The sequence below is a fragment of the Strix uralensis genome, chromosome 2, assembly GCF_047716275.1.
Source record: "Strix uralensis isolate ZFMK-TIS-50842 chromosome 2, bStrUra1, whole genome shotgun sequence".
Classification (NCBI taxonomy): Eukaryota; Metazoa; Chordata; class Aves; order Strigiformes; family Strigidae; genus Strix; species Strix uralensis.
This window is the reverse complement of record NC_133973.1, coordinates 1,455,185-1,479,214: the sequence shown is the minus strand read 5'-3', so window position 1 is coordinate 1,479,214 and position 24,030 is coordinate 1,455,185. Positions and strand designations below refer to the sequence as shown.

General features: G+C 42.9%; 1 protein-coding gene and 1 long non-coding RNA gene across 4 annotated transcripts in view; one reads left to right on the top strand and one right to left on the bottom strand.

Annotated features, from left to right (window-relative positions):
- F5 (coagulation factor V) overlaps positions 1-15,313 on the top strand; it is a 45,964-nt gene extending 30,651 nt beyond the window's left edge. For all 3 annotated transcript variants that reach the window (XM_074852520.1, XM_074852534.1, XM_074852525.1), the window contains 12 exons: positions 1,336-1,501; positions 2,706-2,942; positions 3,407-3,614; positions 4,605-4,784; positions 6,358-6,474; positions 6,925-6,996; positions 8,207-8,301; positions 9,667-9,822; positions 10,671-10,815; positions 10,969-11,117; positions 11,894-12,076; positions 13,772-15,313. In XM_074852520.1, coding sequence (XP_074708621.1) covers positions 1,336-1,501; positions 2,706-2,942; positions 3,407-3,614; positions 4,605-4,784; positions 6,358-6,474; positions 6,925-6,996; positions 8,207-8,301; positions 9,667-9,822; positions 10,671-10,815; positions 10,969-11,117; positions 11,894-12,076; positions 13,772-13,960 — 1,897 coding nt within the window. In that variant the 3' untranslated portion in view covers positions 13,961-15,313. The remainder of the gene's footprint in view (positions 1-1,335; positions 1,502-2,705; positions 2,943-3,406; positions 3,615-4,604; positions 4,785-6,357; positions 6,475-6,924; positions 6,997-8,206; positions 8,302-9,666; positions 9,823-10,670; positions 10,816-10,968; positions 11,118-11,893; positions 12,077-13,771) is intronic.
- A 1,006-nt stretch (positions 15,314-16,319) lies between these two features.
- Positions 16,320-23,837, bottom strand: LOC141935893 (uncharacterized). Its single transcript, XR_012626655.1, has 3 exons — positions 23,516-23,837; positions 20,792-20,943; positions 16,320-18,677 (listed from the first exon to the last, which is right to left on the bottom strand). It is a non-coding gene; the product is annotated as an uncharacterized LOC141935893 (long non-coding RNA).
- Positions 23,838-24,030: the final 193 nt, after the last annotated feature.

Genomic DNA, 24,030 nt, shown 5'->3' with positions numbered 1-24,030 from the left:
CAACAAAGAGTATATGTGGCTTGAGAGAAACTCTGTACTAAAAATTCATTATCTTAATTCATACAAATTAGAATGAGTAGAATTCCTAGTCACTTTTCATCAAAAAGCTAAATGTTGTGGCCCTTGAAATGAACAAGACCAAAACTGCCACAACTTCAGGTTTTATCAAAAGCGACAAAAACAGGAGCAAGAAAATTTTCATTATACAAAAATCACCTCCAAACATATATTATTTCTCAAATTGAATTTCCATTTTATTTGATGTTTTCCCCCACACCACATTTTCAGCATTCTCCAGATTTACTCCTGTCTCATCTCAGTCCGTGTAAGTGGCACTTGCAAAAATGGCAGAGACTACAGACAGGCTCTTTGCACACTTGTAAAATAAAGAATCACAGAATCATCTGGGTTGGAAAAGCCCTTGAAGCTCCTCCAGTCCAACCATGAACCTCACACTGACCGTTCCCAACTCCACCAGATCCCTCAGCGCTGGGTCAACCCGACTCTTCAACCCCTCCAGGGATGGGGACTCCCCCCCTGCCCTGGGCAGCCCATTCCAACGCCCAACGACCCCTTCTGCAAAGAAATCCTTCCTAAGAGCCAGTCTAAATCCTTATGCTCGGAGCTCTATGTAGATCTCCCCAGTGAGGTTCACCCTCAGCTGGTGTGAGGTGTGTAGTTCCAGTAAAATTGAGAGCTCATGGCATACACCACCTCAGTGTGGTGAAGAGCTGAAAACCAGCCTTTCTTCCTACTTAGATGACTTTGGTTAAGTTTCTGGTTTTTGCAGAATTGATAATGAGGCAAAGTTTATAGAGAATGATATATGTTTTATCAGAATAATAGCATTTGAGTGTTTCTATTTAAGATCTGAAGAATGGTTTGAATGCCTAAAAGCTTATTTTTTCTTACCAGCTCTGTGTTGCAAAATGCAGGTATAACCAAATGTAAAACGTGTTTCTGTTGGCTTTCCAGAGAAGGTACATCTGTGAGACAGTAGGGTATAGGTGGTAGGCTCACTACACTCTGAGCTAAGCTCTGATTCAGATTATTAAGGCTCATGGTATAAAAGGAAAATAGAGCTCAGGTGGGTTTTCAGAGACTAGTTGGAGTTTTTCGGTGATAGCTGACCAAATCTTTGAAGGGTCTCACATACAACTGTAGAACTAGAATTGCTTAAACATTGCAAGTCATGATTTTCAGAATCATCTGACATTTATTTGTGTGTTTATTCTTTATATTCTAAACTGTTCCTGCTGTATGAGTTCTCAGATTTCATCACAGCTATTATTTGTGATTCACTGTGTGGGTTTCTAATTGGGGATCTCCTTTCAGTACAACGATGAATGACAAAACCTGTAAAGATGGCAGCACATACAAAGTGATTTTCCAAAGCTATACAGACAGTACCTTTACAACTCTTCAGGATGAAGATGAAGATAAAGAACACCTTGGCATCCTGGGGCCAGTTATCCGGGCTGAAGTGGACGATGTTATCCTAGTAGGTCAATGTTTTGAATATGGGTGCAGGATAAGATTCTTATGGCGGTCTTACAGTGTGACATTGAATGGGTCTAAAAATACCACAAATTTTTAAATAGATGATGATGGGGAAACAGTTTTCAAAGCCAGAAATCACAGTGTAGACATACAAGCGCAGTGATGTGTTTCTTTGAAACATATGCTTTTTCTCTCCTATCCACAGTAAATCCATTTCTGTTTTTCTTATGTTTCCCAACGTTAAATACTGGCTTATCAGTCTAATGTAAAGCGAGACTTAAGTTTAACATTAAAAAAAAAAAAGTTTTTTAGACCCAGGTTACACTGGGTCTGAAAAATACTACTTTTATGTTTAAAGGGAGCTTATTTTTTTTAAAGAAATTAGTAAATTTGTATTCAAGACAAATATATTTGTCCAAAAAGTGTATTTTCCTCTGAAAATTTTTGCTGTAAATGGGTTGGTTAGTTCTAATACAAACAACAAGGATGGAGAGTGACTGTATCCCTGGTGATACAGTGGTATATTTGCATTAGGAAGCACATAATTGTACAGTTTCCCTTCTCTCATCCAGGCTTCCAACACACAGGCATGGACTTAGATGGGGAGAGTAGATCTCGCTGCTTTCTGCTTATTTCAGGAGTAGTGCACAACAGGAACACACTGAGCTACATTTTAAAGCATGAGTAAGAGAAGAAAGAGGCTCTTTTAGCTTGGGAGTGTCTTTCTCTAAGGAGAGGGAAATATGTAATCTCCCTATCCTCATGCTTCTCTAGGACAGGTGAGAAGCTCTTATTTCAGAGAGAGTGATACACGCAGAGGTCTAGTGTTACTATCTTGTGCCATTCTTTAGTGTGACCGTGCAGGAAAGCACAAGGGGTAGAAACTCCCCATCTCCCTGCTTGCTGTAACAAAGCATATTGAGGTGTGAAGGGCAGCAGTACAAGTCCTAGGAACCTAGACTCAGTGGAAGACAGGGAGTTAGACTCATGGTTTCTACTTTTTAATTAACTTCCCGCATCAAAGCGGGTGACTCTGCATGGAGATATCAAAAGCTATCCCTGCTAGCTTTGCCATGAACATAGCCTGTAATCATTGCACCAATCTTGACCCTCATTTGAGGTCATGGGAATGTATTGTGTGGGGACTTTGGTTTAGGCCTGAATTTGCTGAACAGAATGTTTTTTTGGTTTTTTTTTTTTTTAAGGTTCATTTTAAGAATCTGGCGTCCAGACCATATTCCGTCCATGCTCATGGACTCCTCTATGAGAAGTCCTCTGAGGGAAGCTTTTATGATGATGAATCTACCGCTTGGTTTAAGGAGGATGACAAAGTTCAGCCAAATAACAGCTATATCTATGTATGGTATGCAAACAGGCGATCGGGACCTGTGCAGCCAGGAGCAGCTTGTCGGTCCTGGATCTACTACTCCGATTTAAATCTGGTAGGGAAATCAAAATAGAAGTGGTAGTGTTGCTGGGGTTGATCACAGAATCACAGAAACATTGATGTTGGAAGGGATCACTAGAGATCATGTAGTCCACCCCCTGCAACTCCAGCAGGGTCAGCTAGAGTAGGTTGTCCTGGACCGTGTCCAGTTGGGTTTTGGATATCTCCAGATGATGTTGCTGTATGGCTGTGGCTGCAGAACACGTTTAAGATAGCTGTCCTTTCTGTTGGGCCTGATGTTCCCATCTGACATTTAATCTCTTACACTCAGTTAAAAGAGGATATAAGCTGTTGAAGAATTCAAATTCTTTGGTAGACTGAGCAGGGGAAAGTCAAGGCAACAGCAATTCTGGCCTTCGCTTTAAATTTTTAGGGCCTGATGCATTTCTACAGAATGCTATGGGTTTTTTTGACGTATTTTGGGAAATCCACTTTTACATCTGAGTTTCTACCTTCTAGGAGAAAGATATTCATTCTGGTTTGATTGGGCCAATCCTGATCTGTCAAAAAGGTACCTTCAGTAAGTCAAACAGCGAAACATCGACCCGAGACTTTTTCCTGCTTTTTATGGTCTTTGATGAAGAGAAAAGCTGGTACTTTGACAAACGTTCTAGAAGGCCTTGTACTGAGAAGACCCAAGAAATGCAGCAATGCCACAAATTCTATGGTACTTATTTCATTTTGCCAAGTATTTTGTTTATTGGGATACAGGGAAAGGTATTAGGGGAGGTATCTCAGTTTACAGTGCCTATGAACATGCATAAATCCTACACATTAATTATGTGAATGGGTTTTTTTGTTTTCCGTTGTACCCATAATAGTCATAGTTTTATATGTAAAGATTAGCATTGACTGGAAATTTGTTATTAGAATTAAGAAAGGACATATTAGACTGAAACTTTCAACAGAAAACTTCTCTCTCACACTCTCATATATCTACTCCCCATATTTAAAAAAACCCAAAACAACTCTTTTCAGTAAGAAGCTAATACCCTGAAAACTTTTTGCAAGAAATTTAAAAATATTGTAATAATTTGACAAATAAACTAGTTCTGCTGAGGAATCTGAAGCAGCTGTAGGACAGCCCTTCATATACCTCTCTGTGGATACAGCGATTTTAGTCATGTAGAGGTCAGTGGCTGACTGTTCAAAGGTCAGCCTTTTTTCTCTTTGAAATAATGGTCAATAACAAAACTCTTGTTGCTGTCTTTGAATATCTGATGCTTGTGTGCTGTGACCACGTTTGAAAAAGGCATGTTGAAAAGTAGAAGCTGCCTTTTGAAAATGTGGTCTATAAAATCAGTTATTAACCAAAGATGTCAGTTATGCCTGTATGGCTGTGGAAATGTAAGCTCCAGAACACGTTTTGGATAGCTGTCCTTCCGTTTGGACTTCATGTGACATTTAATCTCTTACACCTCCTTCTCCTGGCTGCCACATGTTGCAAACTGTGCTCAAATCCTCTGGTGAGGTCCCTGGATTTTCTGAATTGATGTACATAGACTATAAAGTGTGTAGCACTTTGAATTGGGAAAAGTGGTGTTTTTCCCAAATACATTACTTCATTAAGTATTTTACTCATTTTGATAACTACATTCTAGCACTCTGAGACCTGTTTTGTGAGCAGTTTTCCTTACTAACAATATATCTTTTTCAGCCATTAATGGGATTACCTACAATTTGCAAGGCTTGAGGATGTATGAAGGTGAACTGGTCCGATGGCATTTGCTGAATATGGGTGGGCCAAAAGACATTCATGTTGTTCATTTTCATGGACAGACCTTCATAGAACAAGGAGAGCCAAAGCATCAGCTTGGTACATACACACTCCTTCCAGGTAAGTAACTATCACAGCAGAGTAACTTCTAAGGGGTGATCGTTGCAGTCTGTTGTCATCATACCAATGTAAAGGTGAACAGAAGTTGGCTTTGGGCACAGTAGCAAAGAGTTTGAGAGCACTAACAGTTCATTTGCCTGTGATGGTCAGAAGGAAAATCTTTGCACCTCACTTAACACTATGGGAGGGGGGAAATAAAGATAACGGTGTTATCCTTTAAACTGGAAATACCAGTAAAGTTACAGACAAAACTTAAGTGCTTGGACAAATGTCGTCTTCTTGGGTGAGAAGGGATATATATGGAAAATGAATAGCAGTATGGTCTGCAGCACTGCCTTCTGGTTTGCACTTTCCTTGCCCCACTCACCAGATACGTGCGCGTGAGCAGGTTTCTCTCCTTCATTGCATTTCTCTTTTCCTATGTGCAAAGTGGCTCCTGGTGCTGGGCTTGGCTTTGGAAGATGCTCGACAGCAAAGGTCGGTATTGGAAAAAGGAAGTCAGTAGGACAGTGTCGGCCACCGACTCCTCGTGAAATGACAAACGTAAAATAGTGCAGCCATCCTGTCCATGTGTCCCCAGGCTTCAGTACCACTGAGGTCTCACTGATGTTTGCTGGGAAAGACTATTGGTATCTGGCTCAGTACAGTGAGGGTTTATTTTTATAATGTCAAGACAAGCATGAAAGAGAAACAGAAGAGAAAGAACAAATGTGAGCCCTAGGAGAATTCTTATGTCCAGAAAGAAAGGAAATAGGCTAAAAGCATTTATTAGGCCACAGGATATACTCCCTTGCCCATCACTGCCAGCAGTGCGAGTGTGCAGTAACAGCACTTATAAAGCCTGTACTGCCAGCTACAAGTCTTTTAAAAAAAACAAACAAACAAACAAAACCCAAACAAAAAAAACCCAAACAGAACCAGGAAACAAGGAGATCAAAATAATGGCTTGGAATTGTAATTCCAATTATAAATAAAAAATTGGCTTGGCATGTACCGTGCTTTCTAAAAAGTGTGGCAAACTGCCTAAACCATATCTGCTTCCTGCTCAATCCTTGGCCCTCCTGGGACATGCAGAAAGTGAGGGGAGGGCCCATACATCTGATTCTCCTACATCTACTTTTGGCTTCTTTATATCCACTCTATACATTACTTGAACAACACACTGGGGCAGCACAAGTAAGAACTATAATCAGCACCACAGAATTACCATCCCTACATTATGTAATAAACTTCCTAGCACTGTTCATTACATGGCTCAGCACTGTACTTAATGGGCTGGTATCTGTTGTTACATACAGGCAGCCAAAGTTTTCTACTTTGCACCAGCAGCAAAGGTTAGGTTTTGATCTGGTCACTTAATTCCAATCTCAGTTTCCAGCTGAAACTTTCTTGCTAAGAAAAACCAAAATAAATATCAAGACAGTGGTAGTTACTGTGCTCTGCAATCTGTAGCAGGTTATTTAATTTTTCTGGATTAAGTCATAGGATGATCTTTGGTTTAACATCCAGCCTTGCTAACATCAACCTTATAATGCTAACGTTTCTGATACATTTCTCTTCCGTTTTTTTCAAGGCTCGTTTAGAACAATTGAAATGAAACCACAGAGACCTGGCTGGTGGCTTTTAGACACTGAAGTGGGGGAATACCAGCAAGCAGGAATGCAGGCATCCTATTTGGTTATAGAGAAAGGTACTGAACTAAGGTGTTTTGTGGCTGGGGGAGTCAAGCTGTAAAGTCATCTCTACCCTTTCAGGATCACTGAAAATAAATTTGGGAGATTGTTCTGCAAAAACCCAAAGCAGATTCTCTGTGCTTTGAAGGAGGGGGTGGAGTGGATACTGTAAACTTACTCTAGAAGAAAAAATATTTAGCCTCTAGCAGGCTAACTTTGAATTATTTAGCATACTATTTTTATTCCTTTAGCATACTAGCTAGTGAGGTTTCCTCACAGTCACCAGTGGATCAGTCTGCTGAGAGAAACTGCAGAGATTAACTTGGCCTTCTCTGGGAAGAGAGTGGTGATGTTATAGTATTACTAAGAATTGTTCTAAATGATGATGTCTTGGAAGATTCCACCAGAATATATATTGGAGTAGCCCTCCTTTTTCTTTAACAACAAACTCACTGTGCTCTCTTTAGAGTGCAGGATTCCAATGGGTCTAGCAAGTGGACTTATACTTGATTCGCAAATCAACGCTTCAGATCATATAGGTGAGTTAATACTTGAAAAGGTCCCGGCATGCTCCTGAATATCCCCAGCAAAGTATTGCAGTTGCATATTCTTTTGTCATTTCATGATATGTCGTACAGGATCAGTTCAACAGGGAATCAACTGTCAGGTTAAAAAGCTCTCCAGTGATGCAAGCAGAGATTGTGAGCTGTCCTAAGTAGCCCTCATTGTATCTTAACGGTGTCACAGGTCTACTGCCTGAGTCAGGGAGGCCCCTGTCTGTGGCCTGCTGGATGACCTGGAACAAATCCAGCTTTATCTTGTTGCCCTTTGGGTTCCCTGCTTGAAAATCAACAGCAAGTGTTCAAAAAGCTTTTGAGACTTGCATATGGTATGAGATATGAAAGAACAATGTTCCCCAACACTGGATACTTTTAAGATTCATCTGGACAGGGTGCTGGGCCATCTTGTCTAGACTGTACTTTTGCCAAGAAAGGTTGGACTTGGATGATTCTTGAGGTCCCTTCCAACCTGGGATCCTGTGATTGAAAGTGTATCTGTTATGAAAGATTTGGGAACCTGGCATCCAGAGCAATGACAGAGTATTTAATTTATCAAGTTTACTCCTGGTATGAAAATGGGATCATTTGATAGAGAAACTGATAGAATTTTGCGTGGACAGTGGCAAATCAAGGTATGCACATTACACACGCACGCAGGAGCACACATCCTTTCCCTCAAAATAACAAATAGATTACTTAATTTGGAGAACTGATTTTTACGTAGATTTAATTTTCTTTCTTCATTTCCCACCACACTGTTATGAAGGCTTGAGAGCTGTATTGTCATATATATTTCAGTTGTTAACATGGAAACCTCCTTATGCAGAGGGAAGCTCTCTGCCATGGATGTAGAGCACATTTTGTGTCTGATCCTGCTGGCGGACAAAACTTGTTTAGCAAACTCTAGACCCTGGCTCCAAATTAGTAGACAGTACATTACGTAAAAGGCTATTATTTTTAAAGTCATTCTGCCAGCTATTAAAATTTGCAGGGTAACAGCTGACTTTCAGTTGCTGACCGTGTCCAAATTATCCTAGATCATGGTTTTGGAGTCTATTGGTTGGGTTTTTTTTTCCTCAAGATGGACTGGAAAATAACTGAAGCACTCAACATCAGTAGCTACTTACAGCCTCCAATTTTTTTCAGCACCTCTCTTTAAGTTCTTGCTTTATTCATATTTTCTGTCTAGACTATTGGGAACCTAAGCTAGCCCGATTAAACAATTCTGGATCATACAATGCTTGGAGCACTACAATGAAAGAGAAAGAACGCCCTTGGATCCAGGTATGCTTGGTACAACATGTGCTTGACCATCATTGAGCCTGGGTATGAACATACAATCCTGTGTTGAGATTTTTTTTCAGCAACTTGTTTTAAAAGGTCAAGCTGCTCTTGTTCTTGCTGAGAAGACTGCTGGGGAAAACTGAAAAGATGTAGCAAGCTTGACCATAAACTGTCCACCTCCCCTGGAGTAACCCGGTCTCTACTGCTGTTGAGGCCCATTGACTGGACAGTTACCCTCACAATTTAGACTGTAACTGTTTTGTAGACAAATGGAGTAACTTTCCATTACCTCTTTTTTCCTCTGTCTACCTAACAGTACATATTTATATTTATCTATGTTGGGTGGTCATTTAAAGTGTAATACTCTCAAACATTATGTCAGATAGTTGTGCATGTGGTTTTTTTGGATGCTTCTGTGTCCAGCTTGACACAGCTTACTGTGGCTTCACAGGGAAATTAAGCTTATAATTATGGCTTCCAGCAGTATATCATGCAGTCACCTCGCTTCTTCCACCTTTTTCTCCCATCCCAATCACTTTTGCACCAGATAGCCAATTTGCGCCCAAATTTAGGGAAGATAGTTGATTTCTTACAAATCTCATTAAAATTGGCAGTTGGGAGGAAAAAAGGACTCAGACTAGTGTTGCAGTGTAAGTTCAACAGGTGAATGTTATGTCTGGCTTGCTAACATTTGACAGGCTGGCAAGTTAGACGTGAAGTAGGGGGAGAAAGTTGGGGCATCTGGTGTGGAACTGGAAATAACGTTGGGAAGAGAAATAATTTAATAGGGGGTATGGTAGTGAGAAGCTGAGGCTACTGCAGTAAAGCACGGAGGGATGTGGCATATGAGGGATATGAGGGCATATCCCAAAGAATGAGTTTCACTGCTTATAGGAACATCTTGCTGATTTGATTTTATGTGCTAAGTTTTTTGATCTGATACCAGCAGGAGCGGTGGCTTTTCAGCACTTCAGAATGTCATATCCCTCTTTTTCTCAGCCTGGGTATCCAAAACCAGAGGCAGTGTATGAAAATGTGAGCCTTGGACTTCTCTGTAGTCCTTTTGCCTATCTGTAAAATAAGGCTAGCAGAGTTCTGCCTAGTGTGGAGACACAGATATTTTTGAGGTGTCTTTGTGGTGCTGTCCTGAACACTGTAAAATGGCCTCTGAAATTAAATGCACACACAAATACACAACTGAAATGAGAGAGCATTAATTTGAACTCTGGCATCTGCCTGTATTCCCCTTGAGAGTGTTAGTGTTGTGGGTTTTAAAATGCAGAGCTCAAAGCTATTGCGTAGATGCCAAAGAATGAAGCAGATTTCACTGTTACTGGGTTTATAAACACTGTTTGCTGTTCCCAGGTGGACTTTCAAAGACAAGTTCTGTTAACTGGGATACAGACGCAGGGAGCCAAGCAGTTTTTCAAGTCCTTGTACATCCAGAAGTTCTTCATTGTTTACAGCAAAGACAAAAGGAAGTGGAGCACCTTCAAAGGAGACAGCTGTCCAGCACAAAAGGTCTGTACGTGCCATAGGGGTTGCAACAACCTAGGTAGCATCACTGGATGATGCAGTGAGGTGACAGTTTTATGTTAAGAGAGGGTGGAAAACATTATGGCCTTCAGAGACTTAATAATACAGCTTGAGACCCCAAAGGGGATTTACCAATCTAATCAAATTCAAACCAGAAGACAAACTATAAGGTGAGGAACCTCCTAGGCTGGGGTTTAGATTGGCTCAGTGACTCTGGCAGTGTAGAGTTGGGCTTTCTCACAAGCATCTCTCCCTACTTTTATTTTCTAATCCCATGTCAGCTTCTTGAAGCAAGCAGGAAGGTGAACTAAAAATCAGGCCCTTCCTCATTTGGGACTAGATCCTCCTTCCTCTCCCTCCCTCCCTGTTGTCACAACAGTTGAATGTTAAACTGTCTGAATTGCCTGTGGCCATACCCTGCAAGAGATTCATTTTATGTCCAGCCACTCCAGCCCTACCAATTACAGCTCCCTGCAGTTTACCCTGAGGTTTCTATGATACAACTCCCAAAGCGAAGACCTGTTGTCTCTTACCTCTCCTTTTGCCTCTTTGCTAATGTCTTCCTACAGACTTACACAGTGCATAGAAATGGTTTGCTTATTTGAACTGAGGCCTGGAGGTGCTTCCAAATGTGCTGAGATGGGCCCATGAATTATTTCAAGTTGCCCTGCAGCATAGGGCGTTCCATCAGCGTGGATGGGGCTAATGGCATAAAAAAAGACTATTTTTGTAACAGGGCAGGCTTTCAGCATCCAACTAACTATTAGATGTTGTAATTGGATAACGTAATCCAATTACATTAACTATATGTGGAATTTTTTTTTTCTTAATAGATTTTTGAAGGTAATTCCGATGCCTATGGGATAAAAGAGAACATCATTGATCCCCCTATTATTGCGAGGTACGTCAGAGTCTACCCAACCGAGGCCTACAACAGGCCTACTCTTCGCATGGAGCTTCTGGGCTGTGAAGTAGATGGTAAGAATGGGTCATGTGATGATGCTTCCTTTCTGGCAAATTTTTTACTGAATATGTTAAAGTTAGAATTGTGGGTGTTCTCAATTCCAACATTGTTGCTTAGGGTATGGCTACTTGGATGAAGTGGAGATAACATGGTGCTACTCTTAACAGGTTGCTCTTTGCCACTTGGAATGGAAAATGGAGAGATCAAGAATACGCAGATAACAGCTTCATCTGTTAAGACTTCCTGGTTTAACACATGGGACCCTTCACTTGCTCGTCTCAATCAGAAAGGAAAGATGAATGCCTGGCGAGCCAAGGTAACGTGTGAAAAATAGGGATGGCAGCAAGACAGCTGCAGTTAATAAATTTGTGCTGCCAGTGTGCTCATGCACTTTCTTGACGCTGTGTCCAGTGCCAAGTGAGACAGAGTTACTTCACAGCTCTCTAGCCACCCTTTGGGAAGAAGCCCATTCAACTCTTCCAGTAGAAAACTTGTTGAACTTCTGGCAACAGCAAGGAAATCATGTTTTGAGAGATGGATGGTGCAGAGCCATGCAGCACTTTCCTGCACAAATAGCCCTTTTAATTTCAGGAGATGAATGAAACTTGAATATTTGGCTCGAAGGGGTTAAAGAAACCTTTCCTGGGTTAGCTTATAGGCAGTGCAGCTTAATGGATCTGGGGGTGGATGACCTTCAGCAAGGCATGTGAGCTTCTGTGACTTCAAAATGGAGCTGCATTTCTTTACAAAGCACCTTGAGATTTGCTGGAAGCTACTGGTTTTTAATAAGCATTTGGTATTAGTATTATGTATTATGTTTTAATACTGGAGATAAATCTGTGCTATTTTTTGTGATATATTGGAAATTAATGTGGAAATCATAAGACATCAAATACACTTCCTGCAGTGAAGAAGTTAATTGTGTGGGCCACCAAGAACACTTGTGACTTTTGCCTCAGCTTTACTCTTCTGCACTTCTTTGGTACAGTTTTGATGCATTTGGATGCAGTTTTAACTATCTTTAAGCAGGATTTTCACTTAAGCAAATACATAGACACGTTTGCTAATAGATGACCTTTTTATCAATTGCAGTCGAACAACAACCAACAGTGGCTGCAAATTGATCTCCTCGGAACTAAGAAGATAACTGCTATTGCTACCCAGGGGGTCAAGTCCGTATCTGCTGAAAACTTTGTGAAAACCTATGTTATCCTATACAGCGACCAAGGCTCAGAGTGGAAATCCTATACAGATGGTTCGAGCTCAGTGGCAAAGGTATCATCATCAGCTCAGGCAATTGTATCATCGCTTGGTTTTACATGCTGAGCACAGTCAAGGCCCAAAGGCAGAATACTGAGACAGAAGTAGTCTCACCTAAAAGGCTAGGCAGCTGGGGTTACTGCAGATAATGTCATCTAAAGTCCATCTGATGTTGATCATAGTAACTAACAGTAATAAAAGGAAGGAACTCCAAATCTGTAGAGAATGCAGTCAACATTGTGATAAGGGGATCGAGTGCACCCTCAGTCAGTTTGCAGACAACACCCAGTTGGGTGGGAGTGTTGATCTGCTCGAGGGTAGGGAGGCTCTGCAGAGAGACCTGGACAGGCTGGAGCTATGGGCTGAGGCCAACTGGGGGAGTTTCAGTAAGGCCAAATGCCGGGTGCTGCACTTGGGCCACAACAACCCCCAGCAGTGCTACAGGCTTGGGGAGGAGTGGCTGGAGAGCTGCCAGTCAGAGAGGGACCTGGGGGTGTTGATTGACAGCCGGCTGAACAGGAGCCAGCAGTGTGCCCAGGTGGCCAAGAAGGCCAATGGCATCCTGGCTTGTATCAGCACTAGTGTGGCCAGCAGGGACAGGGAAGGGATCTTACCCCTGGACTTGGCACTGGTGAGGCCGCCCCTCGATGAGTGGCTTCAGTTTTGGGCCCCTCACTCCAAAAAGGCCATTGAATGAGTCGAGCGTGTCCAGAGAAGGGCAACGGAGCTGGTGCAGGGTCTGGAGCACAGGTCTGATGGGGAGCGGCTGAGGGAACTGGGGGGGTTTAGTCTGGAGAAGAGGAGGCTGAGGGGAGACCTCATGGCCCTCTACAGCTACCTGAAAGGAGGGTGCACAGAGGGGGGATGAGTCTCCTGAGCCAAGGAACCAGCGCCAGGACAAGAGGGAATGGCCTCAAGCTGCACCAGGGCAGGGTCAGACTGGCTCTTAGGAAGTATTTCTTTGCAGAAGGGGTTGTTGGGCGTTGGAATGGGCTGCCCAGGGCAGGGGGGGAGTCCCCATCCCTGGAGGTGTTCAAGAGTCGGGTTGACCCAGTGCTGAGGGATCTGGTGGAGTTGGGAACGGTCAGTGTGAGGTTCATGGTTGGACTGGAGGAGCTTCAAGGGCTTTTCCAACCCGATGATTCTGGGATTCTGTGAAAAGGAGCTGACGCTATTTGTAAAGGAGGAATTTGAATGCATGAAGACACTTAATTTTGAAAGAACAATGGATTTCCCAGGGCCTCTTTCCAGCTTTTTTTTATTTCTGCCTTGATTTTATAGTGAAATTAATGTTAGTGAGCAGTTTTGCTGTAACAGAGCTGGAAAGCCCCAGATACCCACAGAGCAGATGCAGTACTTTATATCGTTGCCTGTATCACCTTACACCAACCTAAACCACAAGGGCTATTAGCAGAGGTAAAATAAGGGAAGTTTTTTTTTTTTAGTCCATCCAAATTAGAATGGCAAATTTTGTGGTGTGGACAGAAACAGGCTGTTTAATTCATTCTGACTCAGATATTGCTGGCCTGAACTAGCTTGGACCCAGCATTTTAGGAAGAGACTGGATGTGGTCTTCTGTAAAATCAGAAATGAGCCAGTCCATCTACCCTGGATGGCTAATGCAATGGCTTGGAACCATTTTAAAAAGAAAAAGCAGAGGTTTATTTAAAGTGTTGCCTTTTAACTAGTTGTATGTTTGTGTATTTGCAGGTTTTCTCAGGTAATGAAAACAGCAATGGGCACGTCAAGCATTTCTTTAACCCACCCATCCTGTCCAGGTTTATCCGCGTTGTTCCAAGAACATGGTATAATGGTATTGCCCTTCGGGTGGAACTCTATGGCTGTGATTTTGGTGGGGGTCTGGCTGTGAAAAGGACTGAAGAGTCTGGGAGTTCTTAACCTTTTGGCAATTGTCATGCAGAACATTTAAAAAAGAAAAAACCTTAAAACAATCATACTTAGTTTGCTTCCTCAAAGGACCTTACTGTTTTGCCAGCAAGAATTGAGAGCGATTTCCCTGGCAGGTGTTTCATTCCTATAACTACACATTTTAGAACACAGCTGCTTTTCTCTGGGAAGAAATAGCAATCCCTTCTGATTTGTATTATCATTTCTTCATTCTAGCCAGTAGTCTGTCTTTCTTTTTACTTAAAATTAAGTTCTAAATCCCTAAGGATGGAGACTCTGGCCTTAATCCTGAGCCCTAGTTACCTCCATTTTGTAATGGTTCTGCAGCACAGAGGAGGAATAGAAAGCTACAGCAGGTGGACGTTCTCCATATGTAGGGCTGAGAGGGAAAACCAATGCAGGCTTGGAGCTGTGGTGCTGCATTCCAGCAATGCCTCCCTAAGGAATGATTGTAGGGGTGGCCTCACCTCCACATGTCTTCCATCAACACTGTGACAAAGGTAGAACATCTCTTGGTGTTGAGGCGCATGCAGCCCCTTCTCAGAGAAGGTTCTTACATACCCAGCACACCTGAAATGCTGTGGATTTCATGTAATTCATCTTCGGTGCCCTGACAAGGGGAGGGGGAGGCAGCAACATCTATCTGTCCCAGAAATGAGAAGGGCAGTGATTTAACTGGGATTATGGCAGGTCGTGGAATGGCAACAGTAGAACCAAAGTGAGAATCCGGAACTCCTGACGCTCAGTCCCATGCAGGCTTTTAGACCATGGTGAGGTGAATCTCCCTCAAACAGGAAGGCTTTGAGAACTGTAACCGTTCAGTGAGAACAGCCTGGTGGTGGCAGAGAAGGGTTGGATGAAAGTGGGTAATAAACATCTGCACCTTCTTCACCATTGAGCTCTGACTGTGTTCCCTAACGGAGCTACTCTGGTGCATAGAGCATACATGGATTTTTCCCAGGATGACTTACATCTATTGCAAATGTATATACACTGTCCATGATCTCATTATTCCAGCAGAGTTTTAGCTAAGCTTTCAGTAGTGTTTTTGGCTTCTACCATGTAAATTGTTTAATTGCAGAACTTCCACTTTTCACACTAGGTACCATTCAGCAGGGTGGATTTTTCAAAGCAGTTTCTCTTTGAACCTCATATGGTGTTATCCAAGTTATTTCAGTAGTTTTTCAATTCTTGTACCTTACAGACCATGCATTTCAAAATGAATGTATAGAATGTGAGTGAAAAAAGTATAAAAACTAAACAAATATTTTCTTTTTTTACTATGTCAAAAACTGTTGTCATTTTTCACTGGAAAATAAAGATAATATTGTAGCATGAAAAGCATCAACATTTTGTTTTGTATATTTGCCTTGGCAGTAATATCTCTTTGGCAATATTTAGTGAAATTTTGCATCATGGAAGTAGAATTTTCAGCTCGATGGGAATTTTCAGTGCTAATTAGAATTAATTTCAAATGGTGAAACTATGTGAATAATTGCTTCATTGTAAAAGATCAGTTTCTTAATATTGTGTAGTGGTGCTTAATTTATTTTTGTTGGATAGAGCCATGAAATTGCAATACAAGCCATATTCAGTAAAAAAGGAAGAAATAGGATCTTTAGAGTCAGGTTTTACCCTAGAAAACAGATAATAACGGTTGGACTAGATGATCTTCAAGGTCCTTTCCAACCTAGATGATTCTGTGAAATTCTGTGAAAATAAAATACTTGCTAACTTCAGCAGAACCAGGATTTTGTGTGATAAGTGCTAAACTATATGGTCTTAAAGGTTTTAAGTAATTAGTTCTTTGTGTATATATATGTGATTCTGTGTAAAGTTTGCTGTGCAAACGCTGTTCAGTAACAGCTGAAACATTCATGTATTGTCAACACTGTTTTAGTCGCAAATCCTATGGGTTGCCGTGATGAAAATTAACCCCGTAACACTGGTGTCCCAGTATGTCCAGTATAGCAGCACAGGAACAGCAGCAGTGCCTGGGCCCTCTGCCAGCCCCGGCACCTGGCCCCTGCTGTTAACAAAATGTTCCCTGGCACAGCAAAGTGAGAGGGTGAGTGCCTCAATAAACAGCACAAGTCCAAAACAGCCACCAATAAGACAAATACACAGTAAGGCAAGTAAGCACAGGAGCCTGCTCATTAACAGTTTAACAGCTATAAATTCCACCTCCCACCCTCTGATGTTATCTTGAAGTCATCTTGCCCCACGCTGCACATCAAAAAGGACTGTGGTGGGTTGACCCCAGCTGGCAGCTAAGTCAGTCACTCACTCACTTCCCCCTTGCAGGCTGGGGGAGAGAACTGGAAGGGCAAAAGCAAGAATAACTTGTGGGTCAGTATAAGGGCAGTTTAATAAGTAAAGAAAAGCTGCATGTGCAAGCAAAGTGCAATAATTCATTCCCCACTTCCCATCAGCAGGCAGGTGTTCAACACTTCCCGGCAAGCAGGGCCTCAGCACAACTAAGTTACTTGGGAAGCCACACCGTTAACTCTGAACATCCCCCCTTCCTCCTCCTTTCCCCCAGTTTTTCTCGATGCCACGTGGTCTGGGATATCCTTTGGGGCAGCTGTCCCAGCTGTGTCCTCTCCCAGCCTCTTGTGCATGCCCAGCCTGCTCTCTGGTGGGGCAGGGTGGGAAAAAGAGGCGGCCTTGGTGCTGGGCAAACACTCTTCAGCCACAGCTAAAACTTTGATGTGTTACCAACACTGTTTTAGTTGCAAATCCAAAGCATGGCACTGTACAGGCTGCTGTGAAGAAAATTAACTCTACCCCAACCAGACCAGATACACAAAGTATTTCCAAATGGGGGGGGGGGGGGGGCAAATTCTTGGTCCATGCTTACAGCAAGGATGATGTGAAAACATCTGTACTGGCTTTGCCAAACCAAAGGTAAGTGATGTTTAGTGAGCCTGCAGATGACTGGAAAACAAAGAACTTCTATCAATTTTATGAAGCAGCCAGCTTAGACTGAATCTGCCCAAGGCTTTTGGAAATTTGTAGTTAAAACAGTCAGTCTTGCACAACCTTTTACATTTTGTGGAATGAAGTCCTGTGTACATTGAAATTATTTGCAAAATGCACAAGGAGAGCAAGAATTCCTTCTCTTTTCTCAAACTAAAAAATAAAGACGAGTATCACAGCATGACAGTTAGCAAACACAAACTCTTTAGGATTGAGGGAGAAATGTGCTAGAGTTCAAAGCATTCTCATCTGGCCAATAATTTCTTCACTCACAAATCTGGGTGGATGCTCTTTGATCCAAAGGTCCAAAGTTAACTGCTTTTAGCCTCAAACAGGGTTATAATGGAGTCACTGCCCTCTAATCTCGTCCCAGCTTTCAGAAGGCCTCAGGGTGCCCAGAGCTGACCATCTGTTGGTGACGATAACGTACGGGTGGCTGTGTGTCAAGTCTCCTGCTTCGCTCGCTAGATGGCCCGAGTGTTTCCCTTTGCCTTCCAGAGGTGGTGCTGTACTCCTTCACGCAGAAGTCGTGAAACTGGTTGTGTCTGCACTTGGGATTGGAAGGGAGGTGGAAGTATGTGTAAAGACAGCTGAGCAGCTCTGCAGTAGTCACTGACAGCAGCACAGAGCCTGACGCATTAGTCCAGTATTCAGACAGGTTTCTATACAGACCGCCCTGTAAAGTCTAAAGCTGATTCAGGCTTATATGAGTCAAGCACACCCCTTGCTTACAGAGAAGATGTAACCTCCATTTTTGCCAGTTTTTCTGCTGGTAGTTCCGACCATGACACCTGTACTGAAGGAGTAGCTGGACCGGAGCTGAGCCAGCTCACCCTCACAAAGGTTTCCAGGAGTTTGCAAACTGGGTGGCTCCCTCCACATCACTGGCCTAGCAAAGCATAATGGAGACATAAACCTGCATATTGCCCATGGATAAAAGTCAGTGCAGATCATGGTTCTGTGTTCACTCTCCCAGAAGCCTCCTGAGCTGTGCATCAACACATGCAAAGGTGAGTCTGGGCTTTGGGGCACTTCACCTATTAGAGACAGCAGAAGTATGCCCCTGTGAAGTGCCAGAAAACTACAGAAAAACTACATCTGGTGGGAATCTAGTCAGGACTCCAGACAAATATCCAACCTTCTCAGCACTCTCCAGCACCCCCTGAAATGGCCACAAACACTGGTGGCTTGATCAGAATTTTAGGGCTGTGCGAAGGGGCAAAAAGAGGGCTTGCAGCTTCACAAGCACTGATGCTCATGAGGTATCATTCATGATGGGAAAAGGTTTTTTTTTTTGGACACATACCTGAGGGAGGAAGGTGAAGGCTGTGCCCATGCCCAGACACGTGCTAGGGAAGACTGTTTATTAATATGTTATTGTTTAGCACCATAGAAATGAGATGCAACACTATCCTGGGGTGACCAATTGCCATTTTGTATAAGTCAGCCGTTCCACTTAATCAGCATTAAATATTCCTCTTCTTGCTCCTTTTTTAATGTTTATAGTCATGCTAGCTGTACATCATAACCAGTTTATCCACCTACACTTTCCTATCATTACTGTGCCCCATTCTCCATTTGTTTGTTACACCCAGTACTTGCTTCATGCTTTCATTACAATAATCTCCTCCAGGCAGGGACACCATCTTCTTGAACGTTTGTAGAGCACTCTCCAAAACAGGCCACGGGATCATTCTGAGGGTTCCTGGGCACATCTGTAGCACCATTCCTAATGGGAGCAATACTATGTTAAGCCCACTGTGACTTGAGATATAACTAAAAGCACCAAGTAGCTCAGACTATGTGCTTCTATGTTTAATAAAAGCACTGGACATGCTTCTTCTAAGCCTACTTGATCCACTGCTTGCTATTCTTTGTAACACCACTACTGTACTCTCTTTTAGCATTTCCCATGAGAATTTGTGCCCCAGTGTCCCCATTTGTAGATGACTTAAGTGACTTTTCCATTTTTTTCCTGTGTAGCTGACTGCAAAGTATTTTTAAAATGTTATCTCCGTAATGGAAATGTATAGTGCTGTACAACATAATCCATCTTAGAGCAAGAATTAATCTAGTGCCCTGTGGTAAGTGATTCCACAAATTCAGCCATAAATGCCTTATTTCCAACAGCTGTGTGCTTCAGTCTGCATTGTGTCAAACGCAGAGCCTGCTATGGTGCGTGGGGCAGAAGCTAAGTTCTCTGCCAGAGGTTTTCAACAGCAACCTGCCTCCTGATGACTCCTACACGTTGGAGAGATGGCTGCTGTTTGTCCTAAGGCTTCTGCAGGTCTTGATAGCTTGGATTTCATACTGGCTTCTCTATCAGCTCTGTTCCAGTAAACTGCAGTGCTGCTCTTTTTTCTCCCCATGCACAGCTTTCAGGACATGGTTTACCAGTCTTGTTGAACCCAAGATCTATGGAACTAGAGGTGATGAAGGCAGCGCTGGAGGAGATACATGGTGGAATGTGTGGACATTAAGGCAGGAGCTACAGGTAAAAACAGTGAAGTTTCAGACAAATGAAGCCGATGAATTTGTGTTGAACTGGAGTACCAAAATATCTTGGACTTCCAGATTGTGTATAGTAAAATAGAAGCAGAAAATACGCTCTCTGATGCTACAGAGGAGAGGTGTTGCATTCTAATAGCAAGGCGCGTTTTCTTACAGGGCAAGGACAATTGGTCAGATTATAGCAATATATTTATGACAATGACTGCTAACTCTCCCTTCACCTCTCTAAAATACAAAAATACAACTTGCCCCTGAGAGTTTTCTTGCTCTCAAAAAGCCAGAATGGCTTCAGAATGGCTCCAAAAAAGCTGTGCATTCAAAGAATATCCTAGCAGAATTTATACATCTTTATGTTCTGAAGAGGGGAAGGAATTTTAAAGGAATTAAGAAGAAGGGATCAAGAAGCTGAGTTAATTCTGTTGTCTTTCTTAAGGCTTTTATGAAAACAGTAATTTTTTATTTGAGGTCCTGATATGGGAAAAGTATTCTTCACTCCAGTGAAATTGCCTTGTTCCATTGGTTTTGATGCCAGGGAAACACACATTCTGTGCTTGCAGGACAGTGCTATCCTCTAGAGTTGTGTTCATATTTACTCGACATGTGACATCTTAAAAAGTCTGGAACTAACAAACCCTTGGAGAATAGGAAGTAACAGAAATGAAGGCATACTATCTGAATAAAGTAATTAATGCAATATCTGAATAAAGCAATCAAAATCTGAATAAAGCAATCAAAAGCTTTTAAATTAACCCTTCACGGCTGCATGATATTTGTAAGTCTTCTGTTCAGAGCCCCCAAGTTATCGAAGGATCAGTCAGGGGGAACTAGAAGACACAGACCTTCAAGGTTGTATCCAGTCTTCTGTTCTTACAGCTACAGTCTATAAGCTTTGTTCTAAATTAATCACACTTCATTTCAGAAATAATTTGGCTTTTTTTGTTCTCACTACTTCTGATTCCTTCCAACATATATACTAGTTAACAGAGTCTACTTCTCCAAATTAATTACAATGGCCAAAATCATAAAACAAAGAAATCAGTTGCTGCCTTTTCTCACATTTATGTGCCTTTGTTCCTTCCATGCTCAGCAAAAGACAAATCTGTTTTACTCCCTCCTCCTGGAGAGTTTCCAAGGTATTTGTACCATCTTAGGGCTCTCACATACTGAGAGAGCACCCTGCAGAACAGCTTCATAAGAGTGCAGAAAGCTTTTAACTTACAGAAGCTTTTCTCCAAACAACTTGGCAAGACTTTAACAGAACTTTTCTTGAATGTATATTTTATAAATTCCTCCACAGTAAACCACAGGCCAGAACTCATTAACAATACTCACCTCTTGTGCATTTTTGGGTGAAACCTGTCAGAGTTTATGGTGTGGATAAGATGTGGCCTCAAAACATTGTCGACTGAGTCTGATGACATCTCATTTAGATGAGTTACTTGGATCACATGCTGAATCAGGCATCTTCTAGGGGTGATTCCATCCTAGATTCAGACAAAAAGGGATGCTTAGTCATTAGCTCTAAGGAAAGCAGCAATTTTTGAAGGCATGGCGAAGGGCTTGGTGTGATCCTTTTCTTCCAAAGTGCCAGCAACAATTTTCTGAGATTGATCTGAAAAACTGAAGAGTTCTGGACAAGTAACTAGAAGGCAAGAGAGCCTTCTAGTGTATGTCAGCCCTGAGTTGTACGAAGGCGAGGCTCCCGATCAAGAGGTTGTCTGAGGAAACTCATATGCTCTGAAGGCAGTTCTGAGGGGTCGAGTAACCCAGCACAGAAGGGTTTTGCCCAATAATACTGCATGAGCTATGTCGCTGTATAAAACGTTATTCACGGGGAAATGTTCAGGAGATGTAGAAGCCAGAGCTGTGTCTGTAAAGGGCAGCCATCACACAGTGCATCCATGCTGCAACTATCACTCAACCCGTTCAGATCACACATGTGCAGGTGGTACCTCTCTGGCAGACTTGCACTGACTGTTATGGTCTTGAAAGATTTTATGATTATTTCCAATACTATTTATGTGGAAGTGTTCAGAATATGAGCAATTGCTCAAATTGGTCAAATCCTTCTGGTAAGAGAATGATTTTCTGTGGAAAATGGTTTCATCCTGTGTGGAATGGAGTGGTTTTCAAGGCACTCTTCACATCACCTGTCTGGGAAGCTAGAAATGAACAAACATGTACCTTTGGGATGAAACCAGTCACTGTTTAACACTAATGTAAGTTGTAAGGTTATTTTGGTTTTGGAATTCAAAAAGATACAGTTGAAGTGTACGAATTTTTCCCCTATTCCTGTTTATTTTTAAACTTCCCATTACTCCTTTTTTTTCACTGAAAAAGGTGTGTGCTTGTTGAGAGAGGAAGGGAGCAGTTCAGATTAAGGAAAGAAAGTGTGAGAAATCCTACTTTTCACAGCTGATGTCTTCATCTTGGAAAAAAATATTGGAAGTTTTGAGGTTTTTCTTTACTAACGAACACCTTAAACTTGACCTTGTTTTTTCTAGTAGAGTGGCGAGATGGAGACATAAAATGGGGAGGAAGTCCAGGGAAGGAAAGATAGAAGTAAAAATTCAGGGAATTAAATTTTATCTCATTTCCAAAGGCTGAAAATATTCTATGAAAACAAAATGAGTTCTTTTGCAAACAAAAGAAACCCTGAGAAAACCTGGAGTACTTCAATCAAAACTTTGCAGGTTCTTTTTCTTATGCAGTTTTTGGAGGAGAAATCTAGGCTGCCTGACTGTGCATCACTTCAAGGAAACGGGTTGAGCTCCTGTATCCCCTTCTACCCCAGCCAATCCCCTGGAAACAGCAGTTGAGCCCCAGTGGCACAACTCTAGGGACTGCTGTTTCGGAAAGGACCGAGGTCACCCATCAGCTCCTGTAAGCAGCCTGGAAGTTCTGGGAACTGCTGCCCCTGGGCAGGGTGCGCCATGGGAACTCCAAGGTTTTACTCTTCCCTCCCACCTCTGCTCAGCATGAAACGGTGACCCAGATCAGTAAGAAGACGCATGACACCTCGTGCTGGCAGGCGATAGCCTTTTATTACCTGCTACTGAGCCACCTGCCAGCAGAACAGAGGGGCTGCGAAGGGCTAAGTGAGAGGGAACTGTGCGTTTCTGTTCCCTTCCCCATGGCAACTTGTTTACCAGTCGTTGTTTCGGCTCATTGCACTCTCATCGTGCTATTTTAAGTTACCAGCAGCTCCTTGTGAATGGCTGAGATGGTTACCAGTATTAACAGGAGCTGATTCTTTCTATTTAGAGTTTTGCTTCAAGCTAAAGTGTGGCAAGATGGCAATTGTCATCTTTTTTTCTTTTTTCTAACAAACCTGCACACAAAAGAGAACATGGAGATGCTGAAGAGCAATGGCCTGAGCACAACTGAAAGGAAATTTTGCTAGACCCAAAAGATAGCCAGAAAGCAGCGAACTGCTGATGCCAGATGATACTGGACCAAAATGTCCAGCTGTGTTTTAGAGATTTAAGTAATCTTATGGCCCTAAAACCTTTTGTAGCTATGTTTATTAAGCTATGATGATGGAGATGGTAATGAAATTCTGCAGTTCAAGGAATCTGTTCTGGGGCTGAGAGGAACCTGTTCTTGCCCATCCAACAGTGTACAGCCAGATGCCTTCTGAGGGCTTTTATTTTGCTTCCTCGAGCGTTGACCCCAGCTGGGAAGCAGGATCTGCCATTGCACAGGTGGGAGGCCTGACCCCTGGTGCGAACCTTCCATGGCATCAGCCACTTCGGAGAACAAACCGTAGGGATAGAGTAGGGAGCCCTAGCAGCAGAGATTGAAGGAGTGGAGCACTGGGAAAGGCAAAGCAGGTAGATAGAAAGACAATGTGGGACAGATTGAGTAGCAGAACAGCAAATAGTTTAGAGAAGGATTGGCAAAGGTTTAAGAATAGTTGTCTTGGGCAAAGCTTTAGATAATTTCGACAATACTTTGAATGTAATAGTTTTATTTTCCCCTCTTGTCTAATATTTCTTCTGGCTGGACAACAAGGTGCAGCTTTTATTAAACCCCAGAAGTGGTTCCAGCTCTTACCTTGCTAAAGGGAAGAACGTGGCAGAGGTGAGCCGCTGAATGCATTTGGGCCAGGAAAGAGAGCTCAAGCACAGCACGGCGGGAGAAGGATCTCTTTGTCGAGATGGTTTTCAGGAAAGGCTTGTACCTGCCCCTCAGGGCAAGGGGGAGATGAGGAATTCTGAGGGGAGAACGACCTATAGGGGGGGACCTCAGCAGTGACTGGAGCTCTGCCACGCTGGGAGTGCTGCGCGTCCCAAGAGGGCGGCCAGCCTTGCTCTCCGCGGTCACCTCCGAGCCTGACCCTAAAGGGTCCCGGCCCTCCCTCCCCCTGAGGCGCCTCCCCCGGTCGCCCTCGGGGCCGGAAAGGCCGCGCTCGCCGGCTGCCCCTCACGCGACCGCGGCACCACCCTCCCGCCGGGCACCCTGCTCCCATTGGCCCGCCTTGCCGAGAGGTGGCGGTGGCGCCCAATCGGAGGGCAACTCGCAGACCCGCCTCCCGCGCGCCGGCCAATGGCCTCTAAGAGCAATGCCGC